Consider the following 15,069-nt stretch of genomic DNA (forward strand, 5'->3'; position numbering starts at 1 on the left):
TCCTGATTCCCATCTTGAAGTTCCTGAAAAGCATCAGCTGTGGTCAAATGCTTTCCCAATCTCAAAATGGCTTCAAAATAGAGTAACAGTTCTTCAGTAATCTCTCAAATGTCAGCATCCTTGAGTTCTTCAAAAAACAGTTTATAACAAGGAATTCATTCTTCAGTAGCATTTTCTTGCATACTTAAAATTAGGTATCTTTCATTCCTGCTATTTAAGAATTCTTTCATCCCCTTATTACTGTTGTAGTAGTAGGTTCTCAAAAGGTGGGAAGATAAAAGTCCTCATAGTTGCAATATGTGTGTAGGGGGATGCTCTTTCCTTGTAATGACAAGTTATATTTGCAAGTATATAATCTGCAAACTGCTGGAGATGTGGGAGAACAAGGTAGACCCTGACTACAAGAGGTTGACTGAGACCTGGGCTCAAAACTGGAGACAACATCTATTACTTAAGAATGCAGAGCAAGCAGCAGATGCTTCTAGTAGCCTCCCTTATTGTTTTCAGGCAGCATTACACAGTGACTGATCCATGTCATGTGAGGTCAGTATAAACAGCTTTTCACCAAGATTAATCAAGTATGCTCTGATGAAGTTCTGTTGTCTGCAGAAAAATTGAACATCTTTTGGCAACAATTTCTTCTGGGTTTGTGTAGAAGTCTCAAGAAACATAACAGGGCTGCGATTCCATTATTTTGAGATAACATTATTTTATAATCCCCAATGCATTATCTGAGTGTATATGTGTGCCAAGTGTTGACTTACTGGGGGAGACTTATTACACTGCCTTGTCATTTTATTGCCTGATATTTGGAACAAAAAAAAAAGTTTCCTTCCATGCCAGTGCGTCTATTTGCTTTGTCACAATTGCTTCTGTATGTTTTGGACATGCTGAGTGTAGGAGGAGAAGAGGGCAGGTGCAGAAGGAACTCTGTGCATCACACAATATATTTGGGGGTGTAGCAAGCAAAATCAGTGAGAAGGGCAGCTGCAGCACAGCACATTGAGCCAAATCAGACCCAGGACGCAGTGCAGAGCATTGCCAACAATGTCTGTGCTCTCCATTGGCAAAGCATGTGAACTGGTAGAGTGACCAGAAATAAATGAAAGAAAACCTATGAGCAGCTGGTGTTTTGTCGGCATCTCCTAGTGCCTGCTAAGCCTGCAGTGGCTGGCTCTGGCTTAGCTGATTGGTAAAGCCATGCTGTTGACTTTGAGCTCTTAGACTCTGAGGTGGCTGGAGCTGAGAGAGTTGGTAGCAGGCAAAGAAAGGTCCAGCCAGGTGTGGCAAAGGTCCAAAGACAACATTCATAGGTCTGGGCTGGTCTGTAAAAGAGAGGGAAACATTCTGGAAACGTTTCCAGTGACTGTGGCCATGAAGTGCTGAGAGCAGAAATGGGCTAAAAAAAGACTTCTAAAAGGGTACATTACCCAAGTCCATACACTGAGTGAGCTATATGTTGTATACCTGATCCTGACATAGATATAACAGAATTATCCCTTCAACATTTTTTGGAACTAGTCTATTGCTCCAGAATGTGTGGTGGCCAGCTCATCACATTGTGTCATACAGTCATGATGTTTTTGAGCCAATATTATGTTTTGACCAGTCTTTGGATTTAGCATCTTGTGGACCAGCAGTTTCAGCTCACCCCAATTTAATGAAAATGCAATTTGTGGAGAATATGGAGAGATTAGTGGAATGAGTTTGTGGCTGAAGCACCTGTTCTAAGCTGCCTGTGATCTTATTCCTCAATAGACTTTGCCGAAAAAGAAAAACACAGGAAAAGAGAACTTGTTCTTTAACAATGCCAAATGAAGTTATTGTGTTCCAGCAATGGATATCATTAGAGAAACTTCCTTGTTTAACCTCTTACTATGTCTACAGAAGAAAGATTTTTCTAGGGAGAGGGAATCTCTTACAGCGTTAGAATGCAAAGCACCCTCTGGGGACTGATCAAACAAGCATATGTCATCTATCACAAACAAGGCCATATAAAACAAGAGCTGAAACTCGCCTATTTTTTAAAAAGTAGCTACAAGTAAAACACTCCTTAAAACAAAGCGTCTCAACTTATGGCTTGCAGACAGGACCATCTGATGTTGCTCATGGCCGCAGAAAAATAAAAAGGTAAAACTAAGGAGAAGAGACAGCAGAGTAGAGTGTTGCCTGCAACAAGCTGATTGCTCAGTATTGGTGCTCATTGTTTGGTGGAAGCTGGGGTTAATTGCTTTAAAAGATTTCTCACAACTCATTATTGTCCAGATATTATTTTTGTCTCTAGAGACTATAGTAATTGTTGCCAGATGAATAGCTCAGATGGTTTCTTGATCTGTAAAAGCTGTCATATTATTCTGCTATATTTTGTAAGACTACATAGTAATAATTTCCATTTGATGAAGCATCACTGATGTGGGAGTATCATGGCCTTGTTTTGGCCAAGCACTGAGTTCGATACGAATGAGCTGTGTGTGGTGAGCTGTGGCAAACAGGGCGATGCAAACAAGAACCGAGTGTTTCCGTGGCATGGGCTATGGATTAACAACAGGCAGAAGAACAACACCTGAGACTGCTGGAGAGGTGTACTGCCATCTCATTGATAGGCTGACCTGATAATACACTGGTAGAAGAGCTTTTTGTTTTACAAGAAATTCTTTGTGTTCTGTGGGTCTCCCTGAAAATTGATTTGGCTCTCTTTGCCAGTGCCAGCAGTGGAAAAGTTAAAGTCCCAAACATGTTTATTGTTAAGAGGGGACTGGTATTTATGTTAGTATTGGCCTTGGTAAATAAGCAGTGAAAGAGGGTGCTTTACATAGCATGCGAAATGGCTCTTCTGTGGACACCCTAAATCTGTTTTTCAAGTGTGAGTCCGGGAGCCTGTTTCTAACTCCTGTATCCCAGCCAGTGGGTGGCAAACACAGCTATTACCAAGCCTTTGAAAGTATAAGTGTGCTGGAAGGAATAGATCCAGCACCCTGCCAGTAGGCAACTATTCATGGGAAATGTTGAATTCAATCAGTGTTAAGGCACTTGTGGCTTGTCAGAATATGACAGCACTATCCAAACAGTTTGGCTGGTGGGAGTTACATAGTTTTAATGAGAGCCCTGTTCATGAGAGAAATAAAGACCTATGGACCCAGGTCATGTGACACCACACAGGGAGCAGGGAAAGACCTAAAGGCATAGAGGTAGAGACAAGAGCCTTAAATGTTATAGTGGCTTGAACTGGGATGTTGTTGCTCAAACCCTGTTGTTTGTTGGAGAAAATGGGAAGAGAGGTAGAAGTAGGATGCAGATGCAATGTATCATCTTCCATTATGTGTATTACAGCAATACCTCAAATACCTCAGGCTTTCAGTGGCTGAACCCCATATTAGGTACAACATGGAAAACAGTCATATCCAAAGTGACTGAACTCCAAGTAGCTGCAGACAGCCTGCATGAAACCTTACGGCCACAGCACAGGGAGCTAATTCAGATGTCTTATCAGTCCCAATGGGTTGTGAAGGTGGCTGTTACTCTAGAAAACTCATTAGCCAGCTGGCGGGGGGACATCTTTGGTGGGTGGTCAATGATCGGTGATGGCCTCTTACACCTGTTGTTACACCCTGTCATTGTGCTATTGATTGCAATTGGTTTGTTGTTTCATATTTGGTTGTCTGTGTCATTATACTTGGTGAAGAGCCCTGCACCTGGAACCCTTAGCAGCACAGCTTAATCACTATTGGACCCCACTAGTGAGAGCAGGCAGTGTAACAGCACAGTCCCCCTGAGTCCGTAGATCCAGTATGCCTTGGGCTGGTGGATGCAGGGCATCTGCAGTACAACTACTGCACTCTGAGCCATCTGCAACATCTCTAATAGATCAAGGAGAGGAATGTGGCAAAAACCTACAAAGTTTGAGATATAGCCTGAATGACTGGGTGGTCCTGAAGCTCCCTAGCTAGTTTCTGCATAGATGAAACAATGAACTAATAAAGTAGGATTAATGACAACCTTTTCATAAGGACTGAGATTATCCAGCCCTCGTGGTGACTGATTGTCTGTGCCATATTAACTTTTACTGTAATTGTTTTGTGCTCAGTGGGTGGATACACCTGTGAAAGTTTAAGCTATTTGTAAACTAATGATGTATAATGCAAGTGAACGCATGAGTGTGTATGGATGAAACCTGGTATTTGCCAGATGTTGGCAAGGCCCATGGGTGGAATGACGTGGGAGTGCCATGACCTCGCCTTGGCCAAGAGCTGAGTTCAGTACAAACAGGCTGTGTGTGGTGAGCTGTGGCAAACAGGGTGATGCAAACAAGAACTGAGTGTTTCCACTTCATGGGCCAGGGATCAACAGCTGACATTAAAAATACATGAAGCTGCTGGAAAGGTATACTGCAAGCTCAGAGTGGACTGATCAGATTAGTGGCCTGTGCTGACATCTGGCTATAATCAGTGGTAGAGAGCAGCACTGGGGAGGCAACATTGTTATGTGGATGTCCAACAGTGCATAGAAGCAGCATGCCCAAGGTGGAAATGTTACCCATGGGAGCTGAGCTGCTCCACAAGAGCCCAACACTGAGACTGGTCGGAGGCAGCGTCGTGTTCCCCACGCTCAGCTGCACCACATCCCTTAAGTAATAATCAAGGAGGGTATCAGTTGACGGATGGTGTGTGTGCTTGTGTGTGTGTGGGGGGGGGGGAGTGAGAGAAGCTTTTCTCTGACACAGCCTATCCATCACTCTGTCCACATAATAAACTGAATTTAGCAGTGTCATGTTCTTTGGTGTTTCTTTCCCCACCATGATAATCTCAGTTTCTAAAAATAATTTAAAATGAGACAGCTGAAAAATGCAAAAATAGTTTTAAAACTAATTTGTAAGTATGGTGCTGCACTCAGAAATTTTCTAAAAATGGTAGTGGGTCAGACAGCTAAGACTTGGCTACTCTTCATAACTCATTTTCCATAATTTAACACCTACAAGGACCTATTATAAGACCCTATGCACAAAGATGTAAAACACTTTAAATTATGTGCATTAATCTTCCACTGTAGTTAGTCTTTCCTTAATATGCTTTTGTAGGGAAAAGTTTTCTTGATGCAGTTATGTCTGTATTACAGTCATCTAATCCATGACTTGTCAACATGAAAATGCTGAAATCCCTAGTTTAAATGCAGCCATACCTGTTATGTATTAGGTGCTGTTGAAACTATGTAAGCAAAGCTGTGCTTCTGCCTATACAGCTTTTTTGTATGTGTGGGTAAGGACTTCACTAGGTTGGTACAAAGCCAAGTTTTGCTGGGATAACTGTATCCAAACTAGGCCTGGTTCTAGTTTACAAAGATTTGATGATATATCTATCAATGAGCTGGACTGAATTCTGGCATCGCCTTCACATTTGAGTAATTTTCGTACTGGTAGATTCTCATATTGATGCCTGTTTTTTTAGGTAAAGAGTAGTTCTTCAACTAATGCTTAAATACAGCTGCAACTGGAGCCGACTCTGTGGCCTGCCATATTCTTCCATGCTGTAGGTAGGTGCAATGTTCAGTGAAGCCAATGAATGAATGTGTACTGGGAAGTACCAGTGGTTCTTTTAATCCCTAATAGTTTAAAAAGGTAGGATTTTAGCAGACTGTAACAAATTTCACTTTGATTCTCCTTTACTCTAGCTCTTACATTCTCTTTCTTCAAAGGAATCCAGAGCCCCAGGAACCAAGGAAGGTGAGGAAGTGTTAGCAATCCCATGTGCCTGTTCCTACCTTGGTTATACTTACGCCAACTGCCTCAGACCCGGCACAGTAGTTGGCTGGGGGGGGGGGGGGGGGGGATGGAGACAAGGAAACCTCCCCCTCATCCCCCATCTCCCTCTCTCTCTGAGCAGGATCTCCTCTCCTAGTTGTGTGGCATAGAAGATGGCCAGAGTGAAACCTACCAGTTTCTTGAGTGGGAGCAATGAAGAGGGAAAGTGGGGGAAATTTGAGCTCTGTACTGTCCTTCCATCTCCCTGCTTTTTTACAGACAGGGGTTGAAGTGCTCCAAATTTCCCCACTCTACTACTTCCTTCCTGTGTGTGAGGAGCCAGCTGGGACAGGTAAAAGTATATGGAACAATACCGAAGAGGGAGAATCAGAAACACTCTTATCCAAATGCATAGAAGGAGGGGCAAACATGCGTGTTGGAAAGTGAGAAGGGACTCACGCACACACACACTCAGCTCTGTTACTGAGCTTTCTGTTCTTAATTTGTTACAAATCCAATGCCTTTAAAACCTAGTTGAAGAGCCTTGCAAGGTGATGTTGAACGCAGAGAGAGTGAAGAGCTCTGTGGCTTAGAAACTTTTCCTCAGGAGACATAGTAACTAAAATTTTTCCAATTATCTATTTTCTAATTATAAAACATATTAATGTGCAGGGAGGGTATAAAAACTCTCAGGCTTTGTCATTTTACTCCAATAGGATTACAGCACTTTAGCATTACTTGCTGTGCGCTGATAATCTCAGTGAGAGATGGAACAAATGGACTTAGACTCATTTGTTTCCTATTTTGTAAAGTGTTTGTTTGGAGGATGACAGACTAATCTTTAAGCAGGTGAGAATGGGTGAGAAAGAGAGCAACAATGAAGCCATAAATAAACCATAAGAAGGGAAGGAAGTAGCAGGAAAAAGGGGCAGAAAGATGTATGAAGCAAAAGTAGCCATACTTTGGAGTGGGGGGATGTTTTGGATCGTGAGTCAAGTAAGAGGTTTTGATGCTGGTAGATAATTTCCTGCAGGTATAGAGAACGTACCAGACAGAAGGCCATCCACAGGACATAATACAGCTCTAGCTAACCAATGGCTATTCTGCTGCTGTCCTTACCCACTGGGGTTTTTAACATTCAAGTGAGGTACTGAAGGCTGTTTGGAAAAACAATCAGTTTTCCTGATTTCCTAATTTTTCCTAATTCCTTTTCCTCTGCAGAACACAGAAAGCTCAAGATCTAGCAAACATATTTCTAAAAGCCTTCCAAAATAGATTATGCATGTTTGATCCAGAGATGCTTTCAAAATAGGTTATGGATATAAACATAGTAATTATGTAACCACTGTTAAGACAGAAACTTGAAGGGCAATCTTCAAGGAAGGATATGATACTCTCAAACAGATTTCATAACACAGATGTGCGTCTGCAGTCTTCCTAGACATGGTAAAAATGACTTCAGTTTTACTGTTGATAGAGTGAAGCTTTGTTGCTCGGACCAGGTTTTCCCATCTTGGAAAGATCTGTTGATACTTACATAAGCCAGTTTTCTTTGTCTATAAGAAGAATGAAGAAAGAAAGAGTCTAAAGTGTAATTCAATCCCAGACCAGCATCTGTAGACTAGAAATTTTATTGAATGTGCATTGAGATGATTTGCAACGCTAGGAAGAATACGTACTAGGCAACGGATTTTCAAGTATGTGATGGTTACCTGAAGGCTAGGGAATTATGAAGGAGAAGTATAGGAGTGGAAACAAGAAGCCTGTGAATTATAAACCTGGCTTTTCTAAGGATGTGGGAGCCTCAGTCATGTCATATAAATAACCAAGTTTAAACATAATTATGTAACAGGTGGGAATTTATATATTCCCCTCCCCCCCATCACCCTAAACTAGTTTTCCCAACAAACAGTTAATACCTGAGCTAAGAAAACCTTCCCTTCTAATATTGCCACAGCATTTTAGATAAGATTCAGTGTGACCATCTATGTCAGAGTCATCATCCTGTACTCCATTTGCAAGTAATAGAGACATAATTAACATGGTCAGTGTAACACAGTGTGTTTCCTTTCATAGTTATCTAAAATAGATCTGTTTGTACCCCAAAAGTGCCAATTTCTCTCTCTTGATAATAAAATAGAGCCAAGGATGAGTCACTGAAATGTCAATACCTGCATTATGAACACGTAAGTTAAGGTGAGATGAATTCTATCCTTTGTACCTACACAGAAAAAAATTCAGTTTCTCCCCTTTTTTAACCTCTTACATTGCATTTCAAATGGTACAGGATACACTTTAAGGACTGTTGTAAAAACCCTGGCTGAAGTTCTTTCTGGAATCTAGGAAGACATGGAGAGTAGTTGTGAACAACCTGTATCACTTTCTCATTTCCTCCTCTATGAATGGGAGATGATAATACTTACAAGGGTATTGAAGTCTAAACAGCACTTTGAACAGAGAAGGACAAATTCTCTCTTTGTTTCTTTGCCAGGCCTGGCCTGGGCATGTGGTAAGGGACTGTAAAAGCTGCTCTGCTTTCACGGTTACAAAGTGTCCTTTGGCGCTTAGGGAGCACGAACATATCAGGGCACAGAATCTCACCTGAGGAGCTGCATAAACTTCATTCCTATTAAAAGTGTACCAGTGTCTATTTGGGACCATAATGCATTAATTTATATTGCTAAAAAGCTTTTTTCCTTTGACTGTATTAATTTTTGCATCAAAAAGACTGATAAATATTGCAATCCAGCAGTAAAGAGTACATATTCAAACCTTACCCTGTTGTAGCAAAGGACAATGTATTCCAAAACCCCAAGTAAAAACTGTTGAGTTCAAATTTGATCATCTAAAAAAAGATTCCTCACTTAGTTTATACAATGCAAAGTGAGGAACTGGGAAAACTGCCTTTATATCTTAAAGGATACACTGCTATTACTGCGTATTCTTCTTGGAGGGCTTCATAAACTCTTTTTCCCTTTTCTACAGGCATTTCTGACAAACAAAATTTTTTGTCAAACTTTTTAATAACTGATGTTGCTCTGGATTCCATTCCAAGTCAGAATTAGCTAAAAATAAATGAATAATAAAAGGTATTTCAGGTAAAATAACATATAAATTAATACAAATGAGCTTTGGCCTCAGCTTCTACTCTAACAGAAGTTGTGGTTCAATGAAAAATCACAAACAGCACATAGACGAACCATTCATTTTATTTTATAAAAGGCTGAGAGCAGCAGATATGATGTTAAAAACTTAATTACCAGGGTTAAAAATAGCCAAACAGTGCTGAGGGTGTACCTAATTGTATCTTTGTGCTGCTATATACCATAGTACAATTTATGAATTTAATAATGCTATTCTTTATTCTATCAGTCAGGTGATGAATGAATACACTTAACAGAGCCAGAGCCAGGGCAGACCTCCAGGGAGTATCACTTAATATTATTCTGTTTCGATTGTAAACTTTTAGTCATTTCTCTGAATATAGTTTCTAAGCAGTTGGGTACCCATATAATAATGTAATCTTGGTGGCATTGATTGGTGAAACACAGGTCATGGAAGAAACAGAGCATGGGGCAATGAGCATGGCATGAGGCAGGCTGGATTTGGCAGCTCCAGGTGGTGCCCTGTCTCCCTGCCTTTGCGGGGAGCCAGGAAGAGCAGCAGTGCCCGGCCTGGCTCAGGCATTGCTCCTCCTGCTGCCCTGCTGTGCGGCAGCTCCAAATGGGTCAGCCCAGGACACTGCTCCATTCCCTTCCTGTAGTTACGCTAAGCCTTATCCTTCCGTCTAACCCAGCTCCTGTTCTTTCTTCTTTAGTGGGGAAAGGAAAAGCAGCAAAGAAGTCAAAGGGCTAAACATCGCAGAAATACATTATACTCCTCTTGACCTAACTAGTGCTCAATGTTGTCCCCCGGGACCTCTTACTGTGTGGTATCAGCACAGTCCTCAGGTGCCAGATTGATCCTAATGGTCTCCAACTGCATATTCAAGTACCTCAGTGATGCACATCTTCACGCCTTCATTTTCAAAACCATTCTGGTATTGTCTGTTCCTCACAGCTCCTCCAACATCCCTCTGCAACCTGCAGTTTCTTTCCCAGAACAGTGACATTTCAGACACCCTGCCATGCTCTTTCTGCTCCCCTGTCCTTCCAAGACTATGCACATTTAACCCCAGAATCTCTCCGTCATCTCAAAAAAACAGATTAGTCCCTTCAAAATTCATTCCTCAAGCTTACCTCAGCATCCAGATATTTTTCCTTAGGCACTTTTCTAGTTACCTTCTCCACTCAAAGACTGGGGAGAAAGGCAGCTAGAAACCTTGGAAAGTAAAGGAGATGTGATTCATCTCTGTCTTTAGTATGGCTAGTTTATTCACTGCCTAACAATCTGTCAAGTGATTCAGCTATAAGGTGCCCTATTGACTTTTTGTTTTGAAAAAAAAAAAAAAAAATACCAGCTTCGCAGTGGGGCATGTCTCTTGTCAATTTTCTCAAATATGAGTCACCTGAAAAAAATAAGTTGGGATGCGCACATCTATGCCAATGTTTTTAAGATGGTAAACCTGAGAAGAAAATACCCAGGGGTATTCCTTTTCTGGGCTGAGCTGACAAATGGACTGTGTGTGTGAATGGGCTAATCTGCCCCTACAGCAGTTCACCCTACCACTAGAAGAATTGGCAGTTCTGCAAAGGACAAGGCTAGCTTGGCTCTTTCTGTTCTGGGAAGGATTTAGTTTTCACAAAACATGAAGGCCCTGAATTTCTGGCTACCTCTCTTGTTCCTTGCAGACACCAAGCGTCCTCCTGGCCAATCCTCTTGTGCAGCTCTTTCATGGCAGCGAGTAGAAAATAACAGAGGCATCTTAAGAAGGAGAAATAGCGAGGAAAAAAAGGTGAGAGATCAACTAATCATCACTTTTCTGGGGTGCAGGAGGAGGCTCCTAAAATGGAGAAACAGTAGCCAGCAAATCCTTCAGTCACTAATTGATGGCCATTAAGAAACTGCGGACATGGCCAACCTGGACTGTGTCACTGATCAGGAGGAGGAAACAAGACATGAGGATTTTTAGATAAGAGGGAGGCTTGTGGGAGTATGCCAAACTTTCTAAGGAACCAAGAGGGGCATAGAGAGGAGGGGGTATAAAAGGGGCCAGTTGTGTGAAGCAGTTGCCAGTCAGTACGCTTGTCTGAGTCCTGCGCCTGATCACCATGGTCTGTCCTAAAAATAAATCCTTTAACAAACTTTCTGTGTAATCTCTCTCTGTCCCATATGTAAGTGCTGTGAGGTCTAGATGCCAGCAACAGGAGAGTCTGAATGAGTGGACTTGGACCAGCAACTGGAGTCAGACCTCGGGTGACAGCAGCTCCCGTGTCTCCGGTGCCAGCAACTGGGTGAGTGAGGGTCACAGTCGCACTGGCTGGTGGGACCACAGGGTTATGGGGCTGTGTGCAAGGAGTGCTGGCTACTGCGGGGGGCAGAGGGAGTGAATTTGGGGCCAGCTACTGGAGTCAGATCTTGGGCGATGGTGGCCCTTGTGTCTGTGGTGCCAGCAACTGGGGTGAGGGGGAGCCCCAGCAACAGCAAGTGGAGCAGGTGAGAGCCTTTGCATCAGTCACTGGAGTGGGACTGCAGGTTGTAGCTCTGCATGCCTGGGCACCAGCTACTGGTGGGGCTGGAGTGTTTGTATTCTCCCCTAACCTGGCGTGTGCGTAATTTGCTAGCAAACTTCAGGCTGCACCAGCTGGCAAGTAGAAGGCCCAGGATGCGGGCAAGGATACCAGACGGACAGAAGGGCCGTGCTGGTATTTGAGGGATCGGTGAGTGTGGGGGTGCTTGTGAACTGGGGAGTGACGGTGTGTTGCCTTCACTGGATGCCCAAGTGCACAGGGCTGGGCTCCAGTGGCAGGCAGGAGGGATCCCTCGGCCCTGGGGCCCACCAGAGGCCCATATAACATCCCTTAACTAACTTTAAGACAGAAATACTAGAAAAGGACTTGAGCCTACTTAACACAGAGAGGCTGAAGAGAGAACCTTATAGGAAAACAGCCTTTACTTAAAGTTTGTATTTTGCTCTCACTGTTGAGGAGCAGAGGACTGATTACAAGGACTCTGCTAAATGAATATTTTTGGATTCATGGCAAAAGGTTATTTGTACCAAAGGTGGGGTGATATATTACTCAAAGAAGATTCTTAACAACTGAAAAAACAATTTTAAATTAAGTCTTCTGTTGTGTTCCAAAACACTGGCAGGAGCTGAAATGGAAATATGATATTTTACATGAATTCTAGTACAATTATCCAGCTTTTCTTTTAAAGAAGATTCAAGCAGTATTTTTCAAGTTTAAGGTAATTCCATAACTATCAGTTTACCCAATAACTTTCCTACTTTTTAAAAGAACCTGCAGAAATAAGTATGAGAAATAAACCTTTTTTTAAAACACATTTCTGAAAATTGAGGCTTACACATTCATTAGACTTTCACTGTATAAAAATGTACAGTGGCTTTATTGACATGTACATTCCATTATGTTTACAGCTGCAAGATATGAGGCACACTCAGTATTGCACTTCATTAAAATTTCAGGCTCAAACATAACCCAGAAGTTTAAATGAAACTGCTGTTGTAACTTAATAATTCTTATACAGGACAAACATTGATACCTTTATATACAGCGTGATACTTGTTACATTTATGCCTTCCTAACACAATTTTTTTTATAACAGTCTAGGAAATAAACCAGAATATTCCTCTTTCCCATCCCCACTTGTGATGCGATACAATTGTACAAGATTACAAAAAGTCAGTATACAATAATCAATATTTTTTTTCTTTCTCCTGAAAGCCAGCATCATTCATAGTCCACAGACACACAGATCCTTTAATAGCAATTATTTATTTGTAAATGTCCAATGTTTCCTAGCCGATGACTGTAATGGCCACATGCAAACACCTCACAAGTTTTGATGTCTTGGTTCAAAAAATGTCAATTTCTCACAGCAAGAATTATGTACATGGTATTTGGCATCCTTCTTGCACTGTAAATTGTTCCTTTTACCTGGATTATGAAATGGTCCCATCCTCATCCCAACTGGACTTTATTCTCAGGACACTTGAGGGATGAGGGCACCTGCTTTGCTCTGGTAAAAAAAAAAAAAGCTAGTCTAAAAAGTGTGAGCATTTCTGCAAACCCCACAACCCAGAGCAAATTCTTCACCAGTGGGTGGATGGACAACATGAAGCGGACATTCTGTTCCTTCAAGTTGTTTACCTTTGGGACCTACAGTGATTTAAGAGTGACAGAAAAAAAAAAAAGCGATTAATGCTTGCAAACTAGATGTAAATAAATACATATTACATTTCCTCAAAAATATGTTAAGTAAAGGTAATTTTTCTATAGTATGAATTCATAAGGCATCAATAATGAAAGCTTAAGGAACAGCAGATAGCAAGGTGCTTTCACATGGTCAAATTCAAGCAAGGAGTCTGAAGGGTTAATAGACAAAGAGAATAAAATGCCATTCAGTTAGATCTAAATAAACATGAGCAAGAAGTGTTAGCTCCCTAAAACACTAAGTTATGTCAAACATTAAATTCATATTTGAAGAAAAAGCCAAATGACCAGACTGCATGTAATTTAAATAAATCGAATTCATCAAAGCAAAAAAGGCAAAAGGCTTACAGGGAGAAAACTAAAATAAATTTCTTCTCATCAATATGGTGGAAAAAATTAGCACAATGTAAAATCAATATCTGTAAATATGACCAAGACTTATGCTCTGCAACTGAGTAATTTTAAGATTACATCAGGAATTGTTCATCTTTTTTTGTTTACTTTTTCCATGTAAATATCTTAATCAAAATGATCTCACTTGTTTTCCAACAGCAAGACATACAACATGATTTAATGAGATCAGCATCAAATCAATGACACATGAAGTCAGAAACTAAGGCATCGGCAATAGTTTACAGATGAGAGATACGTAAGTTGGGATATACCATTTAATGGTAGTGTGTTAAATTTTTTACTATAATTGTAATACTGTATGTCACACCTGCAGTCTGGGTTCCTGTAAGTAGACTGAAATGTTTTTCTGTAACAAAGTATCTAATGTTTCATGTTTCAAAGATCAGTCTTATGTGACAACAGCACTGTCTGTATTATTGCCAAGAAAACAAAAAAAAGAAAAAACCCACATAGAACAAACCCATTCTAGGATTATGTAAGATGCTGAATTTAAAATTTATATGACTGATCGTGTAGAATTCCTAAAAATTATCAGCAAGAAAATGTAAGAATACCAGTTAGGAGTAATTACTTATCTGAGAATTTAGTGTGGTAAATTTATTTTTGTAAAATACTACCTGCAGGACAATGTGGAAGTTCTTCTTTAGGGATGCTTGTCATTCTTTGGAAATCATCATGGCAAGCATTGCAAAAATGTGTTGTCCCAAAACAGAAAAAAACAGCAACTGAACAGCAATAGCGGCATTTGTACTCTAAGAAATCTGTACCGTGTTTGGGACACATCTAAATAGAAAGAAAACAAACACTGATAAATGAAGTACCCATGCTTTAAGAATCTGACCAATATATTTCTATATTCTGAAGTATACATTGCAATCACACAATACATATAACTGTAAATGAATGTGAATTATTGTACAGCTCAGGTACTCCTAGGAAAAGCTTCACAATGAAATAAAAACATGAACACAAGTTCTTTGCTCACCTGAGCCCTTGAAACGTCAGAGCATGCACCACAAATAAGCTCTCGTGGATCATAGTCATCTCCTTGCCCAGCCTCAGCATCACAACGAGCCTCACCACCAAAATATGCCTAAATTTGATGTAGGAATGATTAGACATTAAACCACAGACAACTGTTATCTTAACAAAATCAATCTGTAAGGGGAAGGTGATGAATAAAGGCCATTGGTATAGTCTCCACTATGCTGAATAACTCTTGACTCTGTGACTTGTTCTATATACATGCTTTTGGGACCCTAAGACAATGTCTCTCAACCTCATGATAAACAAGACCAGAAATTGTCTGATGTACCCTGATCTATGCAAGTGACTGTAAGGTATGGCTTTTGTAGTAACTTTTGGATGTTCTATGAACTGTACCTGAGAAAGACAAGACTGAGACTCAAGGTAACATGGAAATGGTTTACTAGGAGGGCTTTTAACTAGCAGAAGTGAATAGAATGAAGTAAGTTTGTTTTTATGCTCATGTAGGATCTCTTATAATTAGAATTTTACTACTTTCTGCAAATTCAGTATACCTTCTCACCTTATTCTACCAGGACACATTGGGCACAAAAATGCACC

The 15,069-nt window shown here is 40.8% G+C and overlaps 1 protein-coding gene across 17 annotated transcripts in view; it reads right to left on the reverse strand.

Moving 5' to 3' along the window:
* Positions 1 to 12,206: 12,206 nt before the first annotated feature.
* The window catches only part of MYCBP2 (MYC binding protein 2), a 218,533-nt gene continuing 215,670 nt past the window's right edge, over positions 12,207 to 15,069 (reverse strand). For all 17 annotated transcript variants that reach the window (XM_067293019.1, XM_067292987.1, XM_067293046.1 and 14 more), the window contains 3 exons: positions 14,468 to 14,575; positions 14,100 to 14,265; positions 12,207 to 13,014 (listed from right to left, as the gene is read on the reverse strand). In XM_067293019.1, the coding sequence (XP_067149120.1) occupies positions 12,899 to 13,014; positions 14,100 to 14,265; positions 14,468 to 14,575 (390 nt within the window). In that variant the 3' untranslated portion in view covers positions 12,207 to 12,898. The remainder of the gene's footprint in view (positions 13,015 to 14,099; positions 14,266 to 14,467; positions 14,576 to 15,069) is intronic.

The sequence above is a fragment of the Apteryx mantelli genome, chromosome 1 (genome assembly GCF_036417845.1).
Source record: "Apteryx mantelli isolate bAptMan1 chromosome 1, bAptMan1.hap1, whole genome shotgun sequence".
In the NCBI taxonomy this organism is placed as follows: domain Eukaryota; kingdom Metazoa; phylum Chordata; class Aves; order Apterygiformes; family Apterygidae; genus Apteryx; species Apteryx mantelli.